General features: G+C 37.6%; 2 protein-coding genes and 1 pseudogene across 2 annotated transcripts; 2 read left to right on the top strand and 1 right to left on the bottom strand.

Moving 5' to 3' along the window:
- Window positions 1-1,697: 1,697 nt before the first annotated feature.
- LOC116299738 (protein Wnt-8a-like) lies at window positions 1,698-6,191 on the top strand (annotated as a pseudogene).
- A 1,106-nt stretch (window positions 6,192-7,297) lies between these two features.
- On the top strand, window positions 7,298-11,145 carry LOC116299717 (uncharacterized). The gene is made up of 3 exons (XM_089030761.1): window positions 7,298-7,414; window positions 9,693-9,874; window positions 10,355-11,145. Exons 2-3 carry the CDS (start codon window positions 9,694-9,696, stop codon window positions 10,534-10,536), a joined length of 363 nt encoding a protein of 120 aa, XP_088886887.1. The 5' UTR covers window positions 7,298-7,414; window position 9,693; the 3' UTR covers window positions 10,537-11,145.
- A 4,407-nt stretch (window positions 11,146-15,552) lies between these two features.
- On the bottom strand, window positions 15,553-22,066 carry LOC116299718 (carboxypeptidase B). Its single transcript, XM_031708435.1, has 9 exons — window positions 21,915-22,066; window positions 21,701-21,740; window positions 20,300-20,398; window positions 19,452-19,556; window positions 18,872-18,988; window positions 18,587-18,686; window positions 18,235-18,452; window positions 16,555-16,642; window positions 15,553-15,806 (listed from the first exon to the last, which is right to left on the bottom strand). The coding sequence occupies exons 1-9, from the start codon at window positions 21,968-21,970 to the stop codon at window positions 15,637-15,639; spliced, it is 993 nt and encodes a 330-aa protein (XP_031564295.1). The 5' UTR covers window positions 21,971-22,066; the 3' UTR covers window positions 15,553-15,636.
- Between the last annotated feature and the right edge of the window lie 1,381 nt (window positions 22,067-23,447).

The raw sequence follows: 23,447 nt of genomic DNA, 5'->3' as shown, positions 1-23,447 counted from the left end.
TGCTTTCCCATGGTAACATTAAATCATACGAGAAAAAATATCGCGCAGGCCAAGGTATAGCCTAGAGGTGCTTCAGAGAGTAGTATGGTGAAGTGGAGGGGAAAACTGGAGTACAAGAGACCGGAGAAACAAAAACACCCCAATACAAGCAAACAACCAAAACAAACACAAAATACCACACATATACTTTATGTCGTAATCAATGCTTATTTGATACTTATAACTTGTCCTTTTTGAAGTTAGCAGTAACGGCTCACTGAAGAAGATCTGTGGTCATGGATCAAATGGTCTGTATTTTTGTCCCAACAGTCTAACAGCACACTGAAGAAGATCTGTGGTCATGGATCAAATGGTCTGTATTTTTGTCCCAACACTACATATAAACATACTCGCATATCTCCAGCGACAAGCCATGCTTAATTTTATTTCCAATAAGCGCTTATCTATCAATGAATAGTCGACCCGGAATTTCTACCAGATGTAACTTGTAGATTGAATGTCCTGTTATAAACAACAAATACATATATGATTTTAGAAATACAAGTCATTGCTACATAATTTCAGTGTCAATTATAAGCCAGTCTACCCATAATTCCACTGTAGGGACGAGTGATACCGGATACGAGAGCGCGCGTTACATCATCAATCAGATATTCAGCCTTGCGCGCGCTTTGAATGAAGTTGTTCAGTGAGAGAAAACTGATGAGAAACGAACGAAAGCGATAAAAAAATTACACAAGTCAAAACTGGTTAAGCGGGTTATTTGCAGATTTGATAGCACATAGCACAGTTTCAGGTAAGAACTTTGACATACTCAAATGGTTTTATCATGATTTTCTGGTTCAGTTATGTGGAAATTGAAGAAATTTTGACAGTGAAACATCAAACTGAAAAGAAAAATGAGAACCTTGTACGCACACAAAGGTTTTGAGGCTGAGAAGCAATGATCTACATTTAAGGTGGTTGTAACATTAAAAAGAAAAAAGACAAAGATCTAAAATAATTACTTTTTTAATCATGTCTAATTTGAAGAAGATGTTAAAGAAAGATGAAGAAAGAAAGAAAAGATAATGCGTATACGATATTTCGCACAAAAAGAAAAAGGCATTATGCGCATATGAATTTTCCCCGCAAATTATTAAGGACAGATATGAATGAAGAATAATCGTATCATTCATTCATTTGCAGGTTACCTGGAAGGTTTGTTTGTCATGGAATCACCAATGCATTATAAGAAAACCTTCCATTACCTATGGTATATAGCAACTTTTGAATACGTCTTCCAGTACAAGAAGTCTCATCCTTTGATGTTTGCCCTGTTTTTACCTCTCATCATGCCTGTTTCTTTACTCAAGACCATGTTAGCTTGTCTGGTCGTTCTCAAAGCCGTTTCTGTCCTGTCTGGTTGTGGAGTGAATCTGCTTATGTTTGCTCTACCTTTGATGGTACAAGTATCAGGACATTTAGTACTGGGGATTGCCTTGGTTGGTATTTGTTACCTTACCTACCTTGCCTACAAAGCAATATTGCAAGTCTGTCATTGTTTTGAGTTGGAGCCATGGACCGCAAGAACACTACTCACCTATATTATCTGGCTGATATACGAGGAGTGTTACATAGCACTACACATCTGTGGTCTAGCAACTTATGCCATGGTCTACATTATACTGTCCTATATACCATGAATGCTGGTATTAATGGCGTGGCTTGGCCTGAAAGTGATGAAACTAGTTTTTGTCATGACATTGCTTGCATATAGCCGATGGTGCAGCTTGGCATCTGATAATGGCAAGCAGTTCTGCTGTTGTAAAACTACAGATATATTTCCTGTAAGCCCAGGGAAAGAAAGAGAGATTCTGAAGAACCAGAAGGAAAAGACGAGTGAAGTGACGGAAAAACCAAAGAAACAACAATTGAGCGATGAAACAACTGTTGAGCCATGCCCTGAGACAAGCAAGCAGACGATCAGAGAGAAGGAGATTGACGACATTAGAAGAAGGTAAGACTTGTAATATATCAACTGAAAAACAGATATAGCATTAAATATATGGGCTCTCAAAAAATATTTTCTTGCTTCCTGATTGGCTCAAAATGGAAACCATTTGAGTGTCGCGATATGCTACCTCCACCTCACGAGAAATCTCAGAATTTGAATGTCAAACATATCTATTAAAGGTGCATCAATTTTGAATTATCCACAGCATACTGACAACAAACCTGACCAAGGAAAATGTCAAGGACATGTGGCTTAAAAAACAACAGTCGAGGAGAGGACGTCGAAGGTGGTCCAGGATGAGCAGCAACGCTCTCTCTGTCAGTGTGTCTTCCATGTCTAAAGATTGGTAAATCACAAGTGTCTCGATCCCTGAACTCAACTATTGCTGTTCCAGGATGTCGAGGAGAGGACGTCGAAGGTAGTCCAGGATGAGCAACAACGCTCTCTCTGTCAGCGTGTCTTCCATGTCTAAAGATTGGTAATCACAAGTGTCTCGATGTCTGAACTCAACTAATTGGTTTCTGAATAACAGCTCATGCTAATTCTATAGACATGTATAAGTAATCTTACCTTCAGTGCTCCACACTGGTGGAATCTATCCAGAATAATTGATTGATATCAATAAACTTTCACGTTGATCATAAATCACTCGAATCCCTCCTAGTTAAAGCCGCCTTCACTTCTAACTACCTCCTCTGTTTTGTCCAAATTCATTGTTATGTTAATTAATCTAATAAATATAGTTAATATTTGATGAAATAATCCGTTGTCCTCTTCTGTGTGTTGGAAAAGAGTCTGAATCTGATCGCGCATTGCAATGCTTTTTTTCAAACCAACACTTGAACCAACCTGATATCATGGTCTGAAGAGTGTGTGATTGAAAAAGAGTTTAAATTCTGGTCGAAGAATCAGCCTTGTGCGACCATTTTTCTCTAGTAGGTTCGGGATCCGGGATGCCCGCAGGGTAAACCTTCATTTCTATGTTTTAAACCACCACATCCGTGCAACTGCGTTCAACAGTACGGCTATTGAGATAATTAAGATTACGTCATGAATTGGCATTGCGTTAATGAGTTAATGAGCAATGACGTCACTTCAATCATTTTCTCGAATGTTTTCTAATAACCACTGGAATTTAAACTAGGTTTTTTCTTCTGTTATTTTACGACAGTAAGCTAGATTACAGTTATACACAAATCTCTGGCCCTGCGAATACTTTCCCCAAAATCATCTCAAATCAATATTATAAACGGAGTTTTACAAAAGTGTACGGAAAAAGAAACCATTGTTTGTTACTACGTACTCTGATGGGATGATCCCTGCCTCTTGTATGCTAATTATCTCAAGGTTCCAGATTCCTTAAGAAAAATTGGTAACTCATCTGTCACGTATAGAATATATTACTAAGAATCCAAGTTTAGTAAAAGCTCTCGTCAGTCAACTGCTCCCAGACAGTTTTTTCTAAACCAGGAAAACACAGTCGACTTTTTCAAATGAAGATGGTTTCACTGTTAATGCTGAATGCTAGAAAGAAAGTAGACTTCCTTTGTAAAGAAAAAGAATAAGAATCTTCATTTTCTTCATTTAATAAGAGTCGTTTACAAAAATATTTAATAAATAAATGAATATAAAAAAGAAGGGAAAAGGGAAAAGAAGAAGAAAAAAAGCTACTCTTAATACGGTGGGAATTGAACCCACGTTAGATAATTAATTCCAAAATACAGAATAGAAAAGAAAAAGTAGTGCCTTCATGCCATACCCCTAGACATCCGCTGGGTCATCGTATGGACTTCGGACCTGACGGCAATTAAGTCCCTCTGCCCTTGGGTGTACGGATTACGCAGATTGTGTTCTAGCCGAAGCATCAGGGGAGAGACTAGCCGGCCCCCAGACCATATCTACAGCTAATCCCTTGCACTCTGCCACGCACTGGCACGTTGATTTGGAGTGGAAAATAATCTAGTCTATCTGGTGCATTGTTGTCATGGCTATTGTTGTGCTAATTTCCTGAAATCGTGGCCCAGTGGAATAAACTTGGGCTTTCAAGACACTGAGTCAAGCACGGTTGAGGGAGATTAGTACTTGGATGGGTGACCTGAAATTTATAGTTACTCAACTCTGTTTTTTCTTTTCTTTTTTTCTTTTTTTTCTTTTTTTTCTGTTAAGATTCTTGGACTAATATAGACTTAATATAGACCCCTTATAATCCCGCATAGTGAAACCAATTCCTGTCTACGCAAAGCTTTGGAAAGTCTAGGAGGAAGAGATTAGCAGTCATTTTCACATATTGCATATACTAAATAGTGATAAATAATCAATCAATAGATGGCTATTCTAAACTATCTTACAGATTACATATTTTGGAACGAGAAAAGGAAGAGAAAATCCTTTCCCTGTCGATGAGTCAGAGACCCAAAAGCTTGCGTCCACGAAAAATATATGAAACAAATACAGGCTTTTTTCTCGGACAAGGGCTTAAAACCGTAGGCAATGTCTCCCAACTCTTCCTAACCTACAGTAAATGGAGGACATAAAAGAACCTGTTGAATTATTCGTATAAGAGTAGGGGATTGTCTCCCGGTTCAACAGCCTATCCCAATTTGGAGGCATAACACTAATGTACTAATAAATCACTCATGATTGTAAGCTGCATGGCTGCTACTAGCGCCTTAATATGCAGCCTGTTAAGCCCTCCACTGGTCATATTGTAAAGCGCATTGAGACAATGTGAAATGCGCTATATAAGAACCCCATTATTATTATTATTATTATTATTATTATTATTATTATTATTATTATTATTATTATTACATCATTATTATACAGCATCAGTGCCGCTGGTGTGACGTACAGACTGACTCAAGATTGCCGTCGAGGCAAGTTTGAAAACTGTGACTGTGTCCAATCCAAGAAAAAGTCCGCGAAAGAATGGGGAGGCTGCCATGACAACTTCAAGTTTGGTGATACCTTAGCTAAGCATTTCCTTGATGTCTTGGAAAAGAACAACAAGGCGAGAAGTGCGATGAATATTCATAAGATGAAGTAGGACGAAAAGTAAAAATAAAATTAGTTTGCTTAATTACAAAGCGATGTTATTTTTCTTCTTTTGACTTTCATTTCTGTTCTTAGATTTTCTGTCTTATATTCTTTTTTCCTTTCTAATTTCTTTAATTTCCTTCTTAATTTTTTTTTTTTTTTTTTTTTTTTGATTTTCTTCTCTTCCTTTTCCTCTTTTATTATAGTAAACATTATTCTTTTTTATTTTTCCTTTTCTTTCCTTTCTTTTTGATTTCGTTCTCTTTCTTTTAATTTAACATTTTTTCTTTATTTCAATACGCATTTTCAGTTCTAGTTGAAAGTCTTTTGCTCAATAACAAAGAATTTATTTCTATCTTTTTCCATGTTTAATCTTCTTTTGACTTTCCTTTCTGTTCTTACATATCTCTCTTATCTCCTTTTTCCTATTTTATTCTAATTTCTATTTCGTTCTTTTTTGATTACCATCTTTTTTTTTTTTACCTTATCCTTTTTTCTTTAATTTAATACTTATTTTATAATAGGAATTTTTTCTCTTTTTTCTCTTATCTTCTAATGTTTTTTTCTTTTCTTCTCTTCTCTTTTCTTTCTTTTTTATATTCTTCTTTTTCTCTTATCTTATCATTTTTTCTTTATCTTAATACTCATTTTCTAATAGAAAAATTTCTCGTTATAATTCCAGGCGGTCAGAGCTACCTTGATGAAAGAGTGTAAGTGCCATGGTGTCTGTGGAAGCTGCTCAACCAAAACCTGCTGGGAGCAACTCGCTCTCTTTGAAAAAGTCGGCAACTACCTGAAAGAAAAGTACCTGAAAGCTAAAGAAGTCCGCGTGAAAAAAGATAAACTGGTCCAGAAAATCAAACCAAAAACTTTCCAACCAATCGCCAAGAAAGACCGCAGCCTCGTCTTCATTGAATCATCCCCAGACTACTGCCGTTACAACGCAACCGCTGGCTCACTTGGTGTCCTGGGTCGAGTATGTTATAGTGATTCTCCAAACTATGCAAAGTGTAATAATTTGTGCATAGCTTGTGGTTATAATATCCAAAAGAAGTTACTCGTTAGATCAGTCAAATGTGAATGCTAGTTCGAATAGTGTTGTAGGGTTAAGTGTAAGACGTGTATGCAGCTTGCTGCCATGACAACGTGCCATAGATAGCGCTGGATCAATAGATTTCTTAACATAAATTTTTTCGTAAATATTATAGACTACTTATTGTTAAGGAGTTGGTTTCTGTTCTTAAGACATTTTTATATAAATATTTTCATGCAAATAAGTGTACAGTTAATATAGGAAACTCCTTGTAAATATTCAGAAAGCTATATGGTCTTTGTGTTTATGTCATTGGTTATGATTGAAAGATGTGTTATGATGACAGTCGTTTTCTGTAAATAAAATCATGATTTGAAACGCATCACTTTGTACCTTGATATTGATTGTTTTATCCGTTATACTCTTCTAAGACATATCCTTAATCTTGCAAGGCTAACACTTAATGCAAAACTATAATTATATTTTCCATTCAATAAGAAAATGAAAGTTATTAGGAAGCATTGGCAGAACGCATTTTGAAGCTTATAAATAATACGATCAATATCTCTTATAAATGACGACGAACACTTTGGATTTTGCAAAGTATTCATATATTCTGCACCGTTGTATAACATTTTCGTTGATATATTCTTTCTTTTCTTTAATTTAAATCATATCTATGCTAAATAAAATATTGCTTGTGACTTAAATTTCTAACCTGCCATTCTCAGTCACAAACGACTAACGGGATATCCAGTACACATTAAACTCAAGTTTTTGATTGACGTTACCAAATATTTTTACAAGTTAATAAATGTTTTTATAAGTTGTTTCCTTGTATTTTAAGATCTACTACGGCAGGCGCGCCATTCCGGAGTTGTTGGCATCGTAGTGCATCATGGGACTGGAGTTTAGGGGACCAAATAGATGCCATAGTGGAAATGATGTCCGTCCCACAATGAGCGCATCTTTGCCAACTAGACCAGATTTTCCTCAAGTTTGGTCGTGCATGACTTGGAACGGTTTATCCGAAAAAAAGAGACCTGTTGTATAAGAGCACATGCTTTCAAAGACTTGAGTTACCCATTTCTAATTTTTATTTTGATCGGAAGTAAACACGGAACTCCGTTTGAAAGCATGATTTTCATTAATTTTTTTTCACTTTCGAAAAATTGCGCATGCGCCATAAAATGGATTAGGTCAGAACCCTCGTTCTTCGCCGCAGGCCAGAAGAAACGCAGGCTCTGGGTACGAGATTGCTTTGGACGAAGAAAACAGAATCGTGCACATTGAACTTCTCAGGTCTTGCTCAAGGTTAAGTTGCTACTAAGGAATCATTTCAGCCTAAGGTAACTGAATTAATATATTTACTTTACCTGTAACTAAAATTTAAATTTGCCCCAAGTTTCGAATCCCATCACCCTTAGTCCAGATCATTTCCGCCTCTGTGCAGACAATAGCTATTTTGGGTTCGATTCAGCCAATTTATTCTGCTAGTCCATTTTAAGCTTCAAAGTTTAAGATTTTGCATGTATCGGGATCTAATTAATCAGTTATTACAATCCCTAGCTTTGCCGAATTATTCAAGTTTCAACGCTCAATTAAAGTGCCTCAAAAATGTGAATCAGCTGAAAGAATGATTCGTTCTTTCAATTCCTAAAGCATATATCTAACCTGTTTTTTAAGAAGGTCACTATGCTGGGATGCCCATCCCCCCCAGAACTTACTCTTCACTCTTGGTCCAGGACTTGCCCGAAAGAGCCTAGGGTGTCAGGAATTCGGTTTGATTTTAGAATTCCAAACCTACTTTGAGGCATTCGAGTGCAGTTAAGGCTGAAGGGGTTTCCTCTAGAGCTGCCCTTTTTTAAATCCATGTTTGATTTCTTCATTTTTTACCCAGAATAGATGATTTTCTATCAGTAAATTTGCATGAATAAGCCAATTGGGCCATGCATGGCTGGCCAAAACAATAATTGGTTCCTTTATGTGGGTTGCAGCTTTTTAAGTATTCTTGTTTGGTTGTTGGTCTCCAAGCATTTGCATGCTATGCCATTTGATTGACGAAATATTGTACTCTTCAAAGGCATAGAATCAGATCAGCCAAGCCTAGTTCTGACGTCAACACTTCCCCACTGCCTCTGCAAAGCGTTCCACTCTCAGCGCCAAGCTTGGCTTAAGGCTTTGTTTTGTTTTTGATTTTTGTTTTTGTTTTCCCAGGCCCAACACTCAGTCAGTGCATGCGCACCTGAAAAAGTGACAAGATCATTAAGGTGAGAGACCCATTAGTGCTACATAGATGGCTGACATTTTGGCACCAAGGGTGGAGGGTGGGGGGGTGGGGGGGAGGGAAGGTAGGGCGGAGCTAGGGGTGTGCACAAGGCGCCAAAACAGGAATTGACCTTTCACTTGGAAAGCATTCTAGTGTGAAATCCTGACCACCTAACCAAGCTCATGTTAGGGGGGTGGGGGGTTACCTTTTCATAAAACAGGTTAGATATGCATTGGCTTAGTAAGGCATCATTGTAAACAAACTAGTTATATTTGCTACAAATGTTCTTTGTTTTCGCTATTTTCTAAATGATTGGGTATTGAATTTTGAATCAATAGGAACAAGAAAACACTTTTACAGAAAGTGCTGACAGAACTGACGAGTCGGTTTCGTATAAATTGATAGTCGCAAGATTTTCATTTTCGTGCTAAACAGCTAACACGTGCAGGTAGTCCAAATCTCGATAACCTAACACTGTTTAGGCAATTATTAATTATTAATTATTAATTTACGAATTGAGTCGTAAAATATCGTGATTTGTTATTGGCGAACGTGATTTGCTGCAAAACGGCTTTGCATCCATGAGCAGAATATTATTTGCAGGTAGTCATTTGCATTTGTCTCGGCAAGCAAAACGACGGAAAAAATAATTTGAATGATAATAATGCTTGTTTGTTCTTAACGTAGGACTTTTCGTAACGTTCGTCGGATCCATTTCCCCAGTAACTAGAACTTTTCGACTTAGAGTTTGGCGTTTCGGCTCAGATGTTTCGTCGTTTTAGGCCACGCATCATTTCCAAGAGTAGCATCATTTCTTTTTATTCTTACACTTAAACCACCTCAAGCGTGAACACGTGGAGGTCATTAATGACTTTATTTTTGGATTGTTGATTTCATTATTCGATTCGAACATTCATTATTCAAAACGAATCTTCAAAGCCTAGTATATACATGAAAGATTAAGCCAAGCATATATGCAGCTGAAATGCAAGAGCAGAGTTTTGTTCAAGGAAATGTATATCATGATTGTTTTCTCTATAAAAAAAAGCCTAAGAGCCAAGTTAATCGAACTTTCAAACTATTCTTGGTTTGCAATCAATCCCAAGAGAGCATAATAACAAAAGGGATGTCCGCCATGTTGGAAGATATAACAAAAGTAGAATTCATTGAAAAATCGTTTGTCAAATTCTTCCAACATGGCGGCTATGACGTCTATTGCAAACGAAGAATTATCATTTTTTGAATACTGAAGATTCGTTTTCAAACGAAATGGGGAGACATTACGCCCAACAAGCAGAAATGTTTTATTTCACAAACTTTTCTTCACGTATGCAATATCCGTTTGCGTTTTACTGTAGGATGGCTAACGTTCCTCGGATTCATTTCCCCAATCTTATGGACTTTGTTGGTTGGCATGGCACATTTGTACTTGTTACTATTGTTATCTTCGATCTGCTATTGTCTTCTGTCGGCGCGGGTGACGGATCTTGTCCTTGTACGGGAGGTGTTGCTTATGGGACCGCCATGCTAGGACTTCCAGGTAAGTGCCTCAAATGAATACCGTAAAGTCAGTCCCGGTTATAAGCACTGGACTGATTCTCAATTGTAAGGGTTCTCACTGGACTCTGAAGATGACTTCCGCTCAGGTTGTCGAAACGTCAACCAACAACAGTCTTTCTCAAGACTACACTCACCCGGACGATCGCCCTTCACGACAAATAACAGTCCTTCAAAACTAAATAATTTGCGATGCTCAGCTTAAAAAACTGAGTGCTATTTACTGGGTTGCGTGACGCAGTTCTGAAAGAAAAATACACCTAAAATGTTCCAAAGTATCCCCTTCTCCCAAATAGCGGTACATAGCAAAGATTAGGTGTTAAATAAGCTCCAGCATACCAGCACATTGGGCAACCCAGTGTACGCTCCAGGAGCTGAGCGTCTTGTTTATCTTCAAATAAATTGTTCGGATTTTTTTGTAATAAGAAACTTTCCATAAAAAGGGGATATTCTTATTTTTCAGCTGTCAGCATCTTCCTTGTGGCGTTCTTTTCTTACTTTTATCAACATGACACCCAATCACCATGGAAGGACCTTAAAGCCTACTTCAAGTCTAAACAGCCATGTTCTTACCCCCCGAGAAGCAGAAACTGGGAAATGCACTCGGGCGTTTTTCATCAGTGCACCGAGTGCCAAGGAAGATGATATAAAATCAAGATTACCATATCGTTCTTTGTCTCCTTCGTATACCCGATGCTCTGGCTCGCACTGGGGTTTCGTAAGTCGACGTATTACGCATGCGCGCGCGTAGGCCCCAACCCTCATGGCATCCTATATTATTGTGACAACTTAAGCCCACCTGACTCGTATGAAAAGAATTACACTTTGGCTATTTCCAAGTCTCTTCTTGTTGGCAACGTCTTGCTGGTTGTCGTGATTGTTTTAGCATCGGCACTCTTCATTACTTATCGCGTAATAAAAAGTAAAATATTGGAGAGTGATGACGTACAAATCGAAGATAACTACGATCAAGAAAGGCCTCCGCAGGCTCCCATTAACAACTTCGGCCATAGCAACGAGGGAGTGGTCATTCCTGGTTCTCATGATCAAATGTCAAGTCCCATCACGCGTTCCACCGAGGGACCATCGCCTGCGTCCGGAATGGGGTACGAGGGCTTTCGGGAAAGAACAGGGGATATGAGCCGCGGAAGAGCTTCATCAAGAGATGTGCATGAGCCTTTGATTAAAGTCGAGGACTAGAACAAGACATCTAAGGCATCTACCAAGCGTAACAACGCAATAGAATTACTAGGAATGGACGCTTAGGGGAGGGAAGGAGGGGTTGGGAAGGAGGAGGGGAAGCAAAGGGAAGAAGGAACCGCTTCTTCTTCCTTCTTCTTCCTTTACCTTAAATAACCTCAATCCTTTTCATCCATTTTAACCAGGCTCAGCCAAGATTGATTACTGCACGTTGTAAACCATTTGTGATCAAGGCTTCGCCTTTATCATAGATTATACTAATCTCAGTACACCCATTTTCAAGTAGCTAGTTGTTTGAAAGTGTTGCATAGTATGAAAAGGGTACAAGTTTGTAGAGTCATTTTTATGACATTCGCATCGAAATTGAAAAGCGGTTATGCAATTTAGACATAAATAGTTTTCTCTGATGCATGAAATTAAAGGGATGATTAATTAATATTTCGGACAGCATTTATTTTATTTTATTTTATTTTATTTTTTTGATTTCTTCTGAAATATAAGACTCTCGGCGAGGAAATAACATGGCATGCACAGAATGGTGTTTTGTCCAAGCATTGGAGGGCTTGTGCGATGTGATTGGTTCAAAGGATGTCATTCATCAGCACGTCGTATAAACCGTGCCATGACTGTAATTTCATATACCGTACGAGGGGAAAAAACTGAAATAGCATTAATTGTGTCTGAAATAGGTAGCGTAAGTTAGTTTAAAGTAACCTTAGTGATGTATTTACATTCAATACTAGAATAAAACTTCAGCTTTTACTGGGATACTGGGAGTACAGAAAATGTTATTGGTTTGGGCTGCCTGTGGTATAGATGTTCATACATGTGACTGAGTCGAGAAGGCGCAACCAAACAAGCTCGAAATTCTCCTTGTTTCATGGTTAGTTATAATATTCGTAATATTTAATGTTACTGGGTTTAATGGTATAAATGGACGCTGTCATCGTTATGGACATGGCTTACAACAGGTCAAAAATCACGTGTTTTTCTCTTCTTCTTGCAATTTGTTTTATAGTCCAAATCAATGACAATCCTGCCGAGTATTGAGATATTGAAGCCATTGTCGCCATAGACGTCATATTTATAAGCTCTTCACATCAGTTGGAAAATCTTTATATTAGGTTGGTAAAATTCTCATTAGAGTGCAAACAATTAATCCGTGAAACACTAGTTACTAAATAGTACAAAATAGTGCTAATTAAACAATAGAAAACAATGGAATTTGCATAAAATTGTGCTATTTAGTGTTACTAAAGTTTCACGGTTATATTGTTTGCACTCTATTCTATACACTGGAGAAAAATTGTGAAGTTGTCAGTATTGATTTAAATTTGTGCTGTATTTTTATGGACTGCAATTAATAGAACCTTAAAATTGTCTTGAATGTGAAGCTAGCATGAAAATACAAAAGAAATGCAACAAATTCCATCAAGGGCGCCAGGACAGACGGATTGGGTTTTGAATATGTGTGATTGTTTCAGTTATTCGTAGATTTCTAATTGAAATTGATATATGCTTGTTTTTAAATGGATACTAAATAGTGTTCACTTATCTTTCCAACCAACGGTCTTTCTGGTTTGAATCAGCCGTACGATATGAATATATTTACCACGTCCACCAACGGTCTTTCTGGTTTGAATCAGCTGTACGTACGCTCTGAGTATTTACCGCTGCACTATCCGTGCCAAGCAGTGCTGGCGTCGCTTCGTTAGCGATTACTCACATTTAATAAGTTAATCAAATTTACCTTTTCATCATTATTGTTTCATTAGAAACACCGACGCAGCTCACACTAGTTTTTAGCTAGTTATATCTTTGAATTGATATATATTTGTTTCTAAATGGATAGTAAATACTGTTCACTTATCTTTCCAACCAACGGTCTATTTTACTGTACTGAAGGTAAATTTGATTAACTTATTAAATGTGAGTAATCGCTAACGAAGCGGCGCCGGCGCTGCTTGGCACGGATAGTGCAGCGGTAAATACTCAGAGCGTACGTACAGCTGATTCAAACCAGAAAGACCGTTGGTGGACGTGGTAAATAAATTCGTATCGTACGGCTGATTCAAACCAGAAAGACCGTTGGATGGAAAGATAAGTGAACACTATTTAGTATCCATTTAGAAACAAGCATATATCAATTCAATTAGAAATCTACGAATAACTGAAACAATCACACATATGTAAAACCCAATCCGTCTGTCCTGGCGCCCTTGATTCCATCAAGAAAATGTGTGATTTCTTTTGTGCTTCCACGTTAGACTCACATCCATGATATGTTTGAGAAGGGTCTATTAGCCAGCAAGTCCTCGTCAATCCTTATGTAAACTAAAATATAGGGGTCATGGGAGATGGGTGGAGCAGTGGGTGCTAAGAGGTGGGATAGAGGTGTAAAATTGATGTACGTAGTATTTATACTGAGACTTTTTTCACAAAAAAATGTTTTTTTCATAATAGCTTTATAAACAAAAAATCATCACTTTTATCATAAGTTAGAAATTCAAAACTATAACTACATCATTTCCTAGTTTGCTGAAATTCGTTTTATTGTTATTACATAATTTACCTCAAACATTATTTAGGTCTCATAATAATATACAGTATAATAGAGTGCACATGGAAATACTAATAGTAATAAGAGGAGAATTCAAGTCGTAATTACAGTAGCACCGACAGTATTACCATAGTTGTTTGTCTCTATAGAACTGTACCATAGTGACCATGAGGTACTCACTCTTCAGCAGATTTTGCATTAATTGAATGTTCGTTGTGCCCTACAAACTAGATGCTATATATAATCAAATTAGTTCAGATGTATACACCTAATTGAAAAAATGTAGTTGGGTTCAAAAAAAGGTTATATCATCAAAGCTAAGACCGAAGGGGAGCATGAAAAGACAAACAGTTATGCTAAATTCATGGCTTTGGCATGTTCTTAATCTAGGTCGACTGACTTTGCTCTACTGTGCATTTTTATATGTCTATATGCAAATATAATACACATTTCGGAGTACCCAAAATCCTTTTCGGTCTTAGCTTCAGTGATATGACCTTCTTGAACCCGACTACGTTTTTTCAAATAGGTGTATACTTGGGATTAGTTGTATCACTGACCCATGACCCAGCTGAGTTGACCTTCAGAACAAACTCAAGGTTGATCAATCAGAATTGAGGATTCAACATCATATTTTGATTAGCATTTCCCATGGTTCTGCCAAAGAAATCCATGAAATATGAATTTTTCATTCTTTAAATTTATCGCAAATGCCACTAGTTGAACTCATGCATAGTGGAATTCTATTTCATTCAAAACGAGAAATCTATATTGTACTCATGAGCCTCTGCTAGGAAAATGCTAACCAAAAATAGCTGACCCATGATCCCTTTATGGGAAGGCAGACAACTTATCCAGATTTTTTTCAGAAGATGGGCATCACGGCTGAACTGACCTAGACAACTGGTTTGATTGTTTGGTGTTATAGTCATTGAAGCTTAAGGTTACCTAAGTCATTACAGAGATATATATAGTGTCATGTTAGGCAGAAATGTAATACAATTTCTCAGATATTTGAGAATAGTCTCCTTAATCACAGATCCGTGCACAATCTTGAAAGGTAGCTGTGCCTTGTGCATTGAAGGGATAATGGCGCGGACCTTGCAATGATAGAGACATGTGAATAATCGTCCCAGGTGTTAAGAAAAGTTTCTATCATTGCAAGCTCACCATTTGTCTCACTTTGATGCAAGGGAATGGCTACCTTTCAAGATGGCACTGTGAAGGAGAATATTAAACATTAGAAAAAGGGAAGGGAGGAAAGAAAGAATGAAGGGGTGAAGGGATGAAGGATGAAAAGACCAAAGGAAGGAAAGAAAGAATGGGATGAAAAATAAGTAATGAAGGAAGGGATTCCAGGAAGAAAGAAAAGAAGGAAGGTAGGATGGGAGGTGGTACGGTGGGTGGGAGGTGAGAAGAAAGAAAAAAAAAAAAGATGTTCAGAATAAAGAAATAAAAAGGATAGAAGGAACGAGAAAAAATAAAGTTATACTACTTGTGAAATAACATGTATTTTGTGTTGTGAGAAGAAAGGGAACAAATGAGATGTACAGAATAAAGAAAGAAAAAGGACAGAAGGAACAAGAAAAAAGAAAGTTGTACTTGTGAAATAGCATGTATTTTGTATTGTGAGAAGAAAGGAAAAAAATAAGTACAGAATAAAGATCATTATCATTATTATTATTATTATTATTCTTTTGAACTATATTTTTAGGCATATTTCACAACCATCACTCCCCGTATGGGAGCTTTTCCTTGAGGTTCGCTCGACGTGCACTACCACTACATCGATTTGTTTTTTGTTTTTTTTGATGATTAGTTTTGATTATCTGATTTCAAATATTTCATGCACTCTCAAGTACATTATTGACCAGGATTAAACAAATATTACATAGACATGATAGGGAATGATATACTGCTTTAATATTCATATCTAGAGCTTATGAGAACATACAAGAACTCTGATATTTTCCTGTTAAATAACATTAGATTGTTGAAAGCTGCATTGTATTGACAAGAGCGTTGATCCCTGCGAGTAATCCTTGCGCTACGCCACTTAGTGCATAGCCACTTCTTGCACTCACCGACACTTCGTATGTGTACTTCACCTTCAGTCGGCCATAGACCCAGTCAACGCTCGATCCACCATGTCTCCCTGAAAAGCAATAAATTGCATTCCATTGGCATTAAAGTGATTTCCAATGTCTTACTTCAACGATACGGTGGCCATCTTGTATCGCAAGGCATTTTGGGGCATCCAGGGGGCAAATAAAGCTTTGTAAAAGTAATGACGTCGATTGATATTAACAGCTCATCACAAGAGAATACATCACCTTTACCCAGAAGAGAAAGACAAACACGCAAACTTTATGTCCCGTTATCTTTGTTTTGTTTTTCCCCCCTGACAAGATGGCCGCACTATATATCGTCGAAGCAGTCCATGGTTTGTGATTGTGACGCGAACCAAGGCTAATAGTGCACTCAAAGCTCATCTCTGGGGTCCCAGGTTCGATTCCCTGACGACATCACATTTGTGTAGAGGTATTTCGGTCTCTCCCTTGATACGAGGGCGTTTCCTTCCTCCCTCCGCAAAAACCTTAACCCTTTTTCAATTTGATGTGTGATTTAGTCGTGCCTCTAGTTAGATAATAAATGCGTTGTTTCAGGCAGGGTCACTAAATTTTGTACGGTTTAATATTTGTCTTTCACTCAAGAAAATAGGATTTTTACCACATTTCGTGCGATCGCATGTTTTATGACACAAACTGTGAACCAAAAACATGCCTCTTATAAGATCCTCCAACCCATTCCCTCTCAAGCGATAACTAATAAGCCGTTCCTAAATATTCCCCATGATGAAAACAAAAACAAAACAACAACAACAACAACAACGAAGTATTTACCGGTATAGACTGCTTCACAACAGCTATAATACGATTGACGGTAACCAACTTTGTATATAGCCCTGACTGCTTCAGTAGCAGCCCTTTTCTGTGAAACAAAATATAGCGCCATGGAATGGTAAGTAAGAATTTGAAATGTGGAAGAGAGTGTTAACTTAAATAATAAAATGACTACTTAGACGATACTGGGGCCACCTTGGACCGCAAGGCATTCTCAGCATCATTAAGGCATGGCTCTCAGATGAAAAACTGTTTAGCTATATCATAGCCAGTTTTCTACGAATCTTCCCCAAACTTGGCAAGTTAATGTCTTTAAGTTTAATGTCTTTTAAATTATTTTAAGTTTAATTTTTAGAATATTTTCTATTTTTTCCAAAAAATTAAAAATATTCTAAAAATTAAGCTTAATATAATTTCCAAGATATCCAATTAGATCCATATAGGTATTGCAAATATCAAAAGGAATATGGATTTTCAGGACTTTTGAAGTAGTTTCAATACGATTACAAACGTTTTGTTTAAAAAATCCAAGATGGCGGTCTTGTGGTCACGTGACCTGGTTTCCATGGTAACAGATATGCAGTAATTGCTTGCCTTGAAGAATTACTATTACGAGCCAAATTTGGGAAAGATTCATAGTAAACTGTCAAAGATATGAATAAATAACTGATTTTCCATCACTTCCTCAAAAGAGCCATGCCTTAATGGTGCTGAGTTCTAGGGCGTCCAGGAGGGTTTACTAATGACATCAATTGTTATTAACAGTTCACCACAAGAGAATACAACAAAAGATAACTTTTTTGACATGTTATTGACAATTTTTTGACAAGTTTTAAATTGTTCTCTTTATACCGCTAACCAATTATGTTTTGTCACCTCACTTTGTGGTTTCCATATCGTTACATCGATGCATAAACTCTGCCTATCGATACCTAAACTCTTGCGCCGATGTCTAGCACGATTAAGCAATTCGAGTTGTTCAAAAGAAATCAAAAACTCGTAGAAGTGTTCGCGGTACGGCGCGTAGCACAGTAAGACAGCACATATTGATCACCTTTATTCATAAAAGAAAAACAAACACGCAAAACTATGTACATTTTCCGTCATCTATGTTTTATTTTGCCACCGTATCGTTGAACGGTAGTCTATTAGCTGAATGAATCTTAAATACCCCCCCCCCTCTCCTCCCCCAAGATTTCTGGAATTAGTGAGGCGCACATACATGCTTCACTTATATTTCAACAATCATAGCATCATAGTTATGCAATTACTATGATAGATTTAGTACTAATGTAGCTTAACTAGTAGACTTCGAGTTATAATAATAATATGTGCGTTTTGTTGTGTAAAGAACTATACATTTAACCGAGAACAAATGTAATGAACTACATTTCAATTGATATATTTATATATTTAAGTATCTAGAGCGGAACCAAGAATGATGACCCCTACTTTTTTATTTCAGTTTTAAATGTCCATTACATGATAATGTCGTTCAAAATTCTAGAACAACGTTATTGACAAAATGTCTTTAAGATAATCACATTAATAGTAGTATCCAAGCCTTATCTCGCGCGAAAAAAAAACAAAAAAAAACTAGCAAGGTATCATAAAGAAATTTTGCGCGGTATTTCAATATTCCAGCTCCAGGGACATATTCTTTTATTTAAGTTATCTCACCTGTTCAGCCTTGTCTGGATTAGACCCATAATCATATTTCCACGGCATCTGAAAAGCCTGTCTTCCATGACCGTGAAAGTCAAGGAAGCCTTTCAAGTTCTTTCCAACGCGGTTCAAATAGTTACGAACGTTCCTTGTTTCGACCTCGGAAAATGCACCAAAACCCCTGAAGGTGTTGTGGCAGCGTTCGATTGTAGGGTCGAATTGATTTTTAACGACTGGCAGGAAAAAAAAAAATTAATAGAACTCTTTTAACCTTGGGCGTAATCTTTTCCCATTTCAGATCACGTGCCATTCTCTTGATCGAGTCTACGATTGTTTGTTTGTATTTGAGAGAGATCAAAATACTTACAGCCCCACTGATAACCAAAGTTCCTGTTCAGGTCTACGCCGTAGCATATTTTGCTGCCGATATAAGTCACACGTCGCCTGCTTTTTGGCCAGTTACGCATCTACAACAGGAAAGATTCCCATTCGGCATAAATACACTTCATTGCAATTGCAAAATTATTATCGGGCTCAAAATATAAAACATAGGAGGAACGGTTATTAGATGTATCTAGTGATATGACTCGTGGAATTGCATCCCATCCCATCCCATCCCATCCCATCCCATCCATCCCATCCCATATCTTACATAGCTGTATGTTCTGGTGTAAACGTATCCATCCACATTCATGACTGGTAAGATGACAATGTCCATCTTATCCAGGGTCTTGGTGACTTTGGAATCTGATCCGTACAGCGAAGACAACTAAAAAGACATTGAAAACCATAAGACACACACCGTCATACAAAGGGTTCAAAGGGATCTCATTAAACATATGTTGACATAAATTTTAAAATTTTGATATAAATGAAAAAAGTAGAAGTAGATTCTGGCATTGGTGATCTCAAAACGTAACTCGAAATTGGGACAATCTTCTTTCTTATTTAAATTTGTATTCTCTCATTAGAATTGTAAGACAATTGGTGCTAATTTACCGAACGAATGATTTTTGCTAATGGCCTTATTTGACTCCCACTACCATAATGCTTCGCGAATTTTCTTTCTTATTCAAATTTGTATTTCCTCATGAGAATAGTAAGACAATTGGTGCTAATTAACTGAACAAAAGAAAGCGCGCAAGGGAGTCAGGTAGTAGAGGTCAATGACGCCATCATGCCCTCCACATGAACATAATTCTTATCATTGATTGGTACATTACTGTAAGTACCTTATCAGCGAAATACATGCATTGGGTTCCTGTAATCCATTCATTACCGTGGGACAAGCACTGGATGTACATCACTGGTTTGTTTTCGCTCTTCTTTCCTGAAATCTTGGTCAAATATAATTATTTGTTATTCACTTTGAAGACTCTAGGAGGAAAAACGTTTGCGCATGCGTGCATTCAGCAGGTTTTCCACCACTGAGTTGCACTTAGTTTCGTCTCGTGCGGAATGTTCATCAGCTGTAGAATTCATTTTGGTCGACAGCACGTACATAGTGATCAGTGTTTGACCACCATTTGGAACAGATGATTTAAACCCAAGAATACAAGAGCGATTGAAAAAATAAACAGTCAATATACAAAGAAAATAACTATAGTTACATATACAAAGAAATCTTGATTAAACTTTTGTGAGACCAATATACTTTATCAATAAAGAAAATATTAAAGAATCAGAGTTGCGACTGGAGAACTGGCTTTACGTTTTAGCATTTTGTAAACTGATCCATTTGTCAGTCAAGTTTGAAAGTCGAATTTGCATATTTTTTTACGACAGCACGAAGACGTTATAAACTAATTTTCATGTGGACTGAGAGCATGCATAGACGTTTTTCACGATCGTTTCCACCTGGGTCCGATTGTACCAAGCGCGGATAGCGCTATCCAACAGATAAACCCTTATCCAGTGGATAAGACGATACTATTTTATTCACTGGATTTATTCGTTGGATAGCGCTATCCACCCTTCTTTCAACCGGGCCCTGGTGTCAAGTGGAGATTTTAGTACGTAATAGTTTGCCACCCGAAAACTCAAGTTTGATCTTCTGCGAATTCAAAATATTACGTCATACCTTTATTGCGTACATTTGTCTCCCCTCTGTAGACGTTCCCAATGAAAACAACTCGGTATTCTCCGACGAGCTGTTAATCTCTTTTAGCTTCGCTACTATCTAAAAACACAAACTATTGCATTAGTTGATCTACAGATTCATGTCAAATCTCTACAACCTTTATATTCTAATCGACCCACTAGAAATGCCTACGTCATTCGGTCGTTCAAGTTATTCAGTGTCCATTCACAATAGCAACGGTAACTAAGGGGTGGGTTATGACCAAGAATATTTCCAACGTTTGGCTTCTTTTTTTCTCCGGGTTTTCGGGTTTTTTAAATCTGAGAGCGAGGTTTTTTCTAACACGCTAAATTTTCATTTCAGAAACGAATGGTAGACTGGGGAGAGTGTAGTCACGCAAATGCGTCTGGGATGCTCTGTATGACTTGTTTCGATGACTATTACTGCATCTTGCAGGTACACAGCAGTTAAATGTAAGCATATTTAACCGTGCCCTGACTTAGATCAGCCCAGAGGTTGTTTCAGGGTTCAATCTGCGAGTTAGCCGTGCCCTGACTTAGATCAGCCCTGAGGTTGTTTTAGGGTTCAATCTGTGAATTAGCCGTGCCCTGACTTGGATCAGCCCATAGGTTGTTTTAGGGTTCAATCTGTGAGTTAGCCGTGCCCTGACTTTGATCAGCCCAGAGGTTGTTTTAGGGTTAGATCTGTGAGTTAGCCATGCCCTGACTTTGATCAGCCCTGAGGTTGTTTCAGGGTTCAATCTGCGAGTTAGCCGTGCCCTGACTTAGATCAGCCCTGAGGTTGTTTTAGGGTTCAATCTGTGAATTAGCCGTGCCCTGACTTGGATCAGCCCATAGGTTGCTTTAGGGTTCAATCTGTGAGTTAGCCGTGCCCTGACTTTGATCAGCCCAGAGGTTGTTTTAGGGTTAGATCTGTGAGTTAGCCATGCCCTGACTTTGATCAGCCCTGAGGTTGTTTCAGGGTTCAATCTGCGAGTTAGCCGTGCCCTGACTTTGATCAGCCCAGAGGTTGTTTCAGGGTTCGATCCGTGAGTTAGCCATGCCCTGACTTTGATCAGCCCAGAGGTTGTTTCAGGGTTCGATCCGTGAGTTAGCCGTGCCCTGACTTTGATCAGCCCTGAGGTTGTTTCAGGGTTCGATCTGTGAGTTAGCCGTGCCCTGACTTTGATCAGCCCAGAGATTGTTTCAGGGTTCAATCTGTGAGTTAGCCATGCCCTGACTTTGATCAGCCCTGAGGTTGTTTCAGGAAATCGATCAAAGTTTTTTTATTAGGTCTTGTGTTTTTGGTGTTTTTACAGCTTCACCGATCAATCAATTAATTTGTATCAATAAATATATGAGCGAGTTTAACTGCACAAAAAAACCTCCGTCCCGTACTCACCTGATCGAGGTTGTGGTAGCTGTCATGCCAGCTGTCATCGCTAAAGAAAAAAACAAAAAAGTTTTAAAAAGGTAGAATTAAGCTGATAAGCTCCAAGACTTTAAAACAACATCAGAATTAATGTTTTAGGTTAAGTGGTATCTAACGGGGGAAAAAGACGAAGGGGTGGGTAGGACAAGGACAAGGACAAGGACAAGGACAAATACATCCTTACCTGTGTACCAGGAAAGCTTGAAGCAGCGCTACAATGACAATGAACACTGTCATCATGATTGACTGAACCAATAGTATATTCGTGCACACACGTTCTCTAGTGAACCCAAGTAGGGAGTGAATTATCGTGACTTTTGGACGTGATTTATATACGTTTAAGTCATAAACTTGTATTTGTATGAACAAACTTGTGTACAAACTTTGTTTATACAAACATTTGTTCAAGCGTGTGAACATGAAGTGACTCATAAAATGCGAAAAACCTTGAAAAATTGAGCCTAAAAATATACATTTTCAAATATTTTCAATGGTATTGTGCATTCTATTGAATATGGAATATCAGTCAAGGTCAAACCTCTTATTTCACTGGACAAACTACACCACTCAGTTAAAAGCACTGGATGACAAAACGTTTGTTTAAAATTTTTAATTAGTTTTCACAAAAACATTTTAAAATTACCTTCATACATGTGTACACAAAAGTTTAATCTAATATTGCGTCCATTTGCACAACCTTGCCAGTACACAAGGCTGGACACACATTATGCAGTTAATTAAGACAAAAACAGCTCTGATAATACTGATGTCAAGTCTTGTTCGTGCGGAGAATCACACGCTATAATCTCTTGAAATAATTCTCGTCCATTAGAATACAGTTGTACAGGAATTTTAGAAGGGGGGGGGGGGGGATGGCTATTACTAACGAAATATTGAGAAGTGTGAGCAAAAGGGGGTGACCCTCATCACCATCCCTGGATCCGCCCCTGGATAGCATGCGTGAGACCGACTATAACTCTGGTTACGACCATCTTAACCAGAGTAAAATGGGACTTCACGCATGCTATCTTATGTATGTGCCGTACGTGTATCATTACCGGGGTGGAGTGGCGCAATTAGAATTAAGATCCCTATTTTATGAATAATGTTGACAAAAAAGTCGAACAGTTGGAGACTGAATTGATAATTGTTCTATGTCGAAATACTATACGATCTTCTATTTTAAAGTTTAAAAAAAATGTATTTTGATCTATATCATTATTCCGTGAAATTGTGAAGTATTATAAAAAGGAAAACGTAAATTCAAGATTAATTTATTATATGAAAATACCGTTGTGGAGAGCACTGTTGCTTTTTTCATTTGCAAATCATCCTTAACTGAAATATATGGCTTTGTACACTTGTAGGTTATTTCACTTCAGAACAATTGTCCTAAGGTACACTGCAAAATGTAAAACATTCTTGAATTTACGTCATCTCATTTGCATATTGATATTTCAAAGGTTTATATCTCTGAAAATGTGAGTCCACATACAAAAATACTGCAACCATACTACTACACTGTTAGTCACATATAAGTGATTTTGAAAATAACATGTTTTTCTTGTTATACACTATAAACAAAGACACACCATAACTAAAGTAAAAGTACAATGACAATTCTAATGATGCTAGAATAAAAATCTGCGAAACGACATTCAAAATAGCAAGCTAAAATAAAAATATACTTCAGTAGGTAAGCTCTTCTCGGACACGG

This window comes from Actinia tenebrosa, unplaced genomic scaffold, assembly GCF_029948245.1.
Source record: "Actinia tenebrosa isolate PJP-AT-01 unplaced genomic scaffold, QUT_ActTen_1.0 PGA_scaffold15__27_contigs__length_11533743, whole genome shotgun sequence".
NCBI classification, from domain to species: Eukaryota; Metazoa; Cnidaria; class Anthozoa; order Actiniaria; family Actiniidae; genus Actinia; species Actinia tenebrosa.
This window is presented reverse-complemented; position numbering and strand designations above follow the sequence as displayed.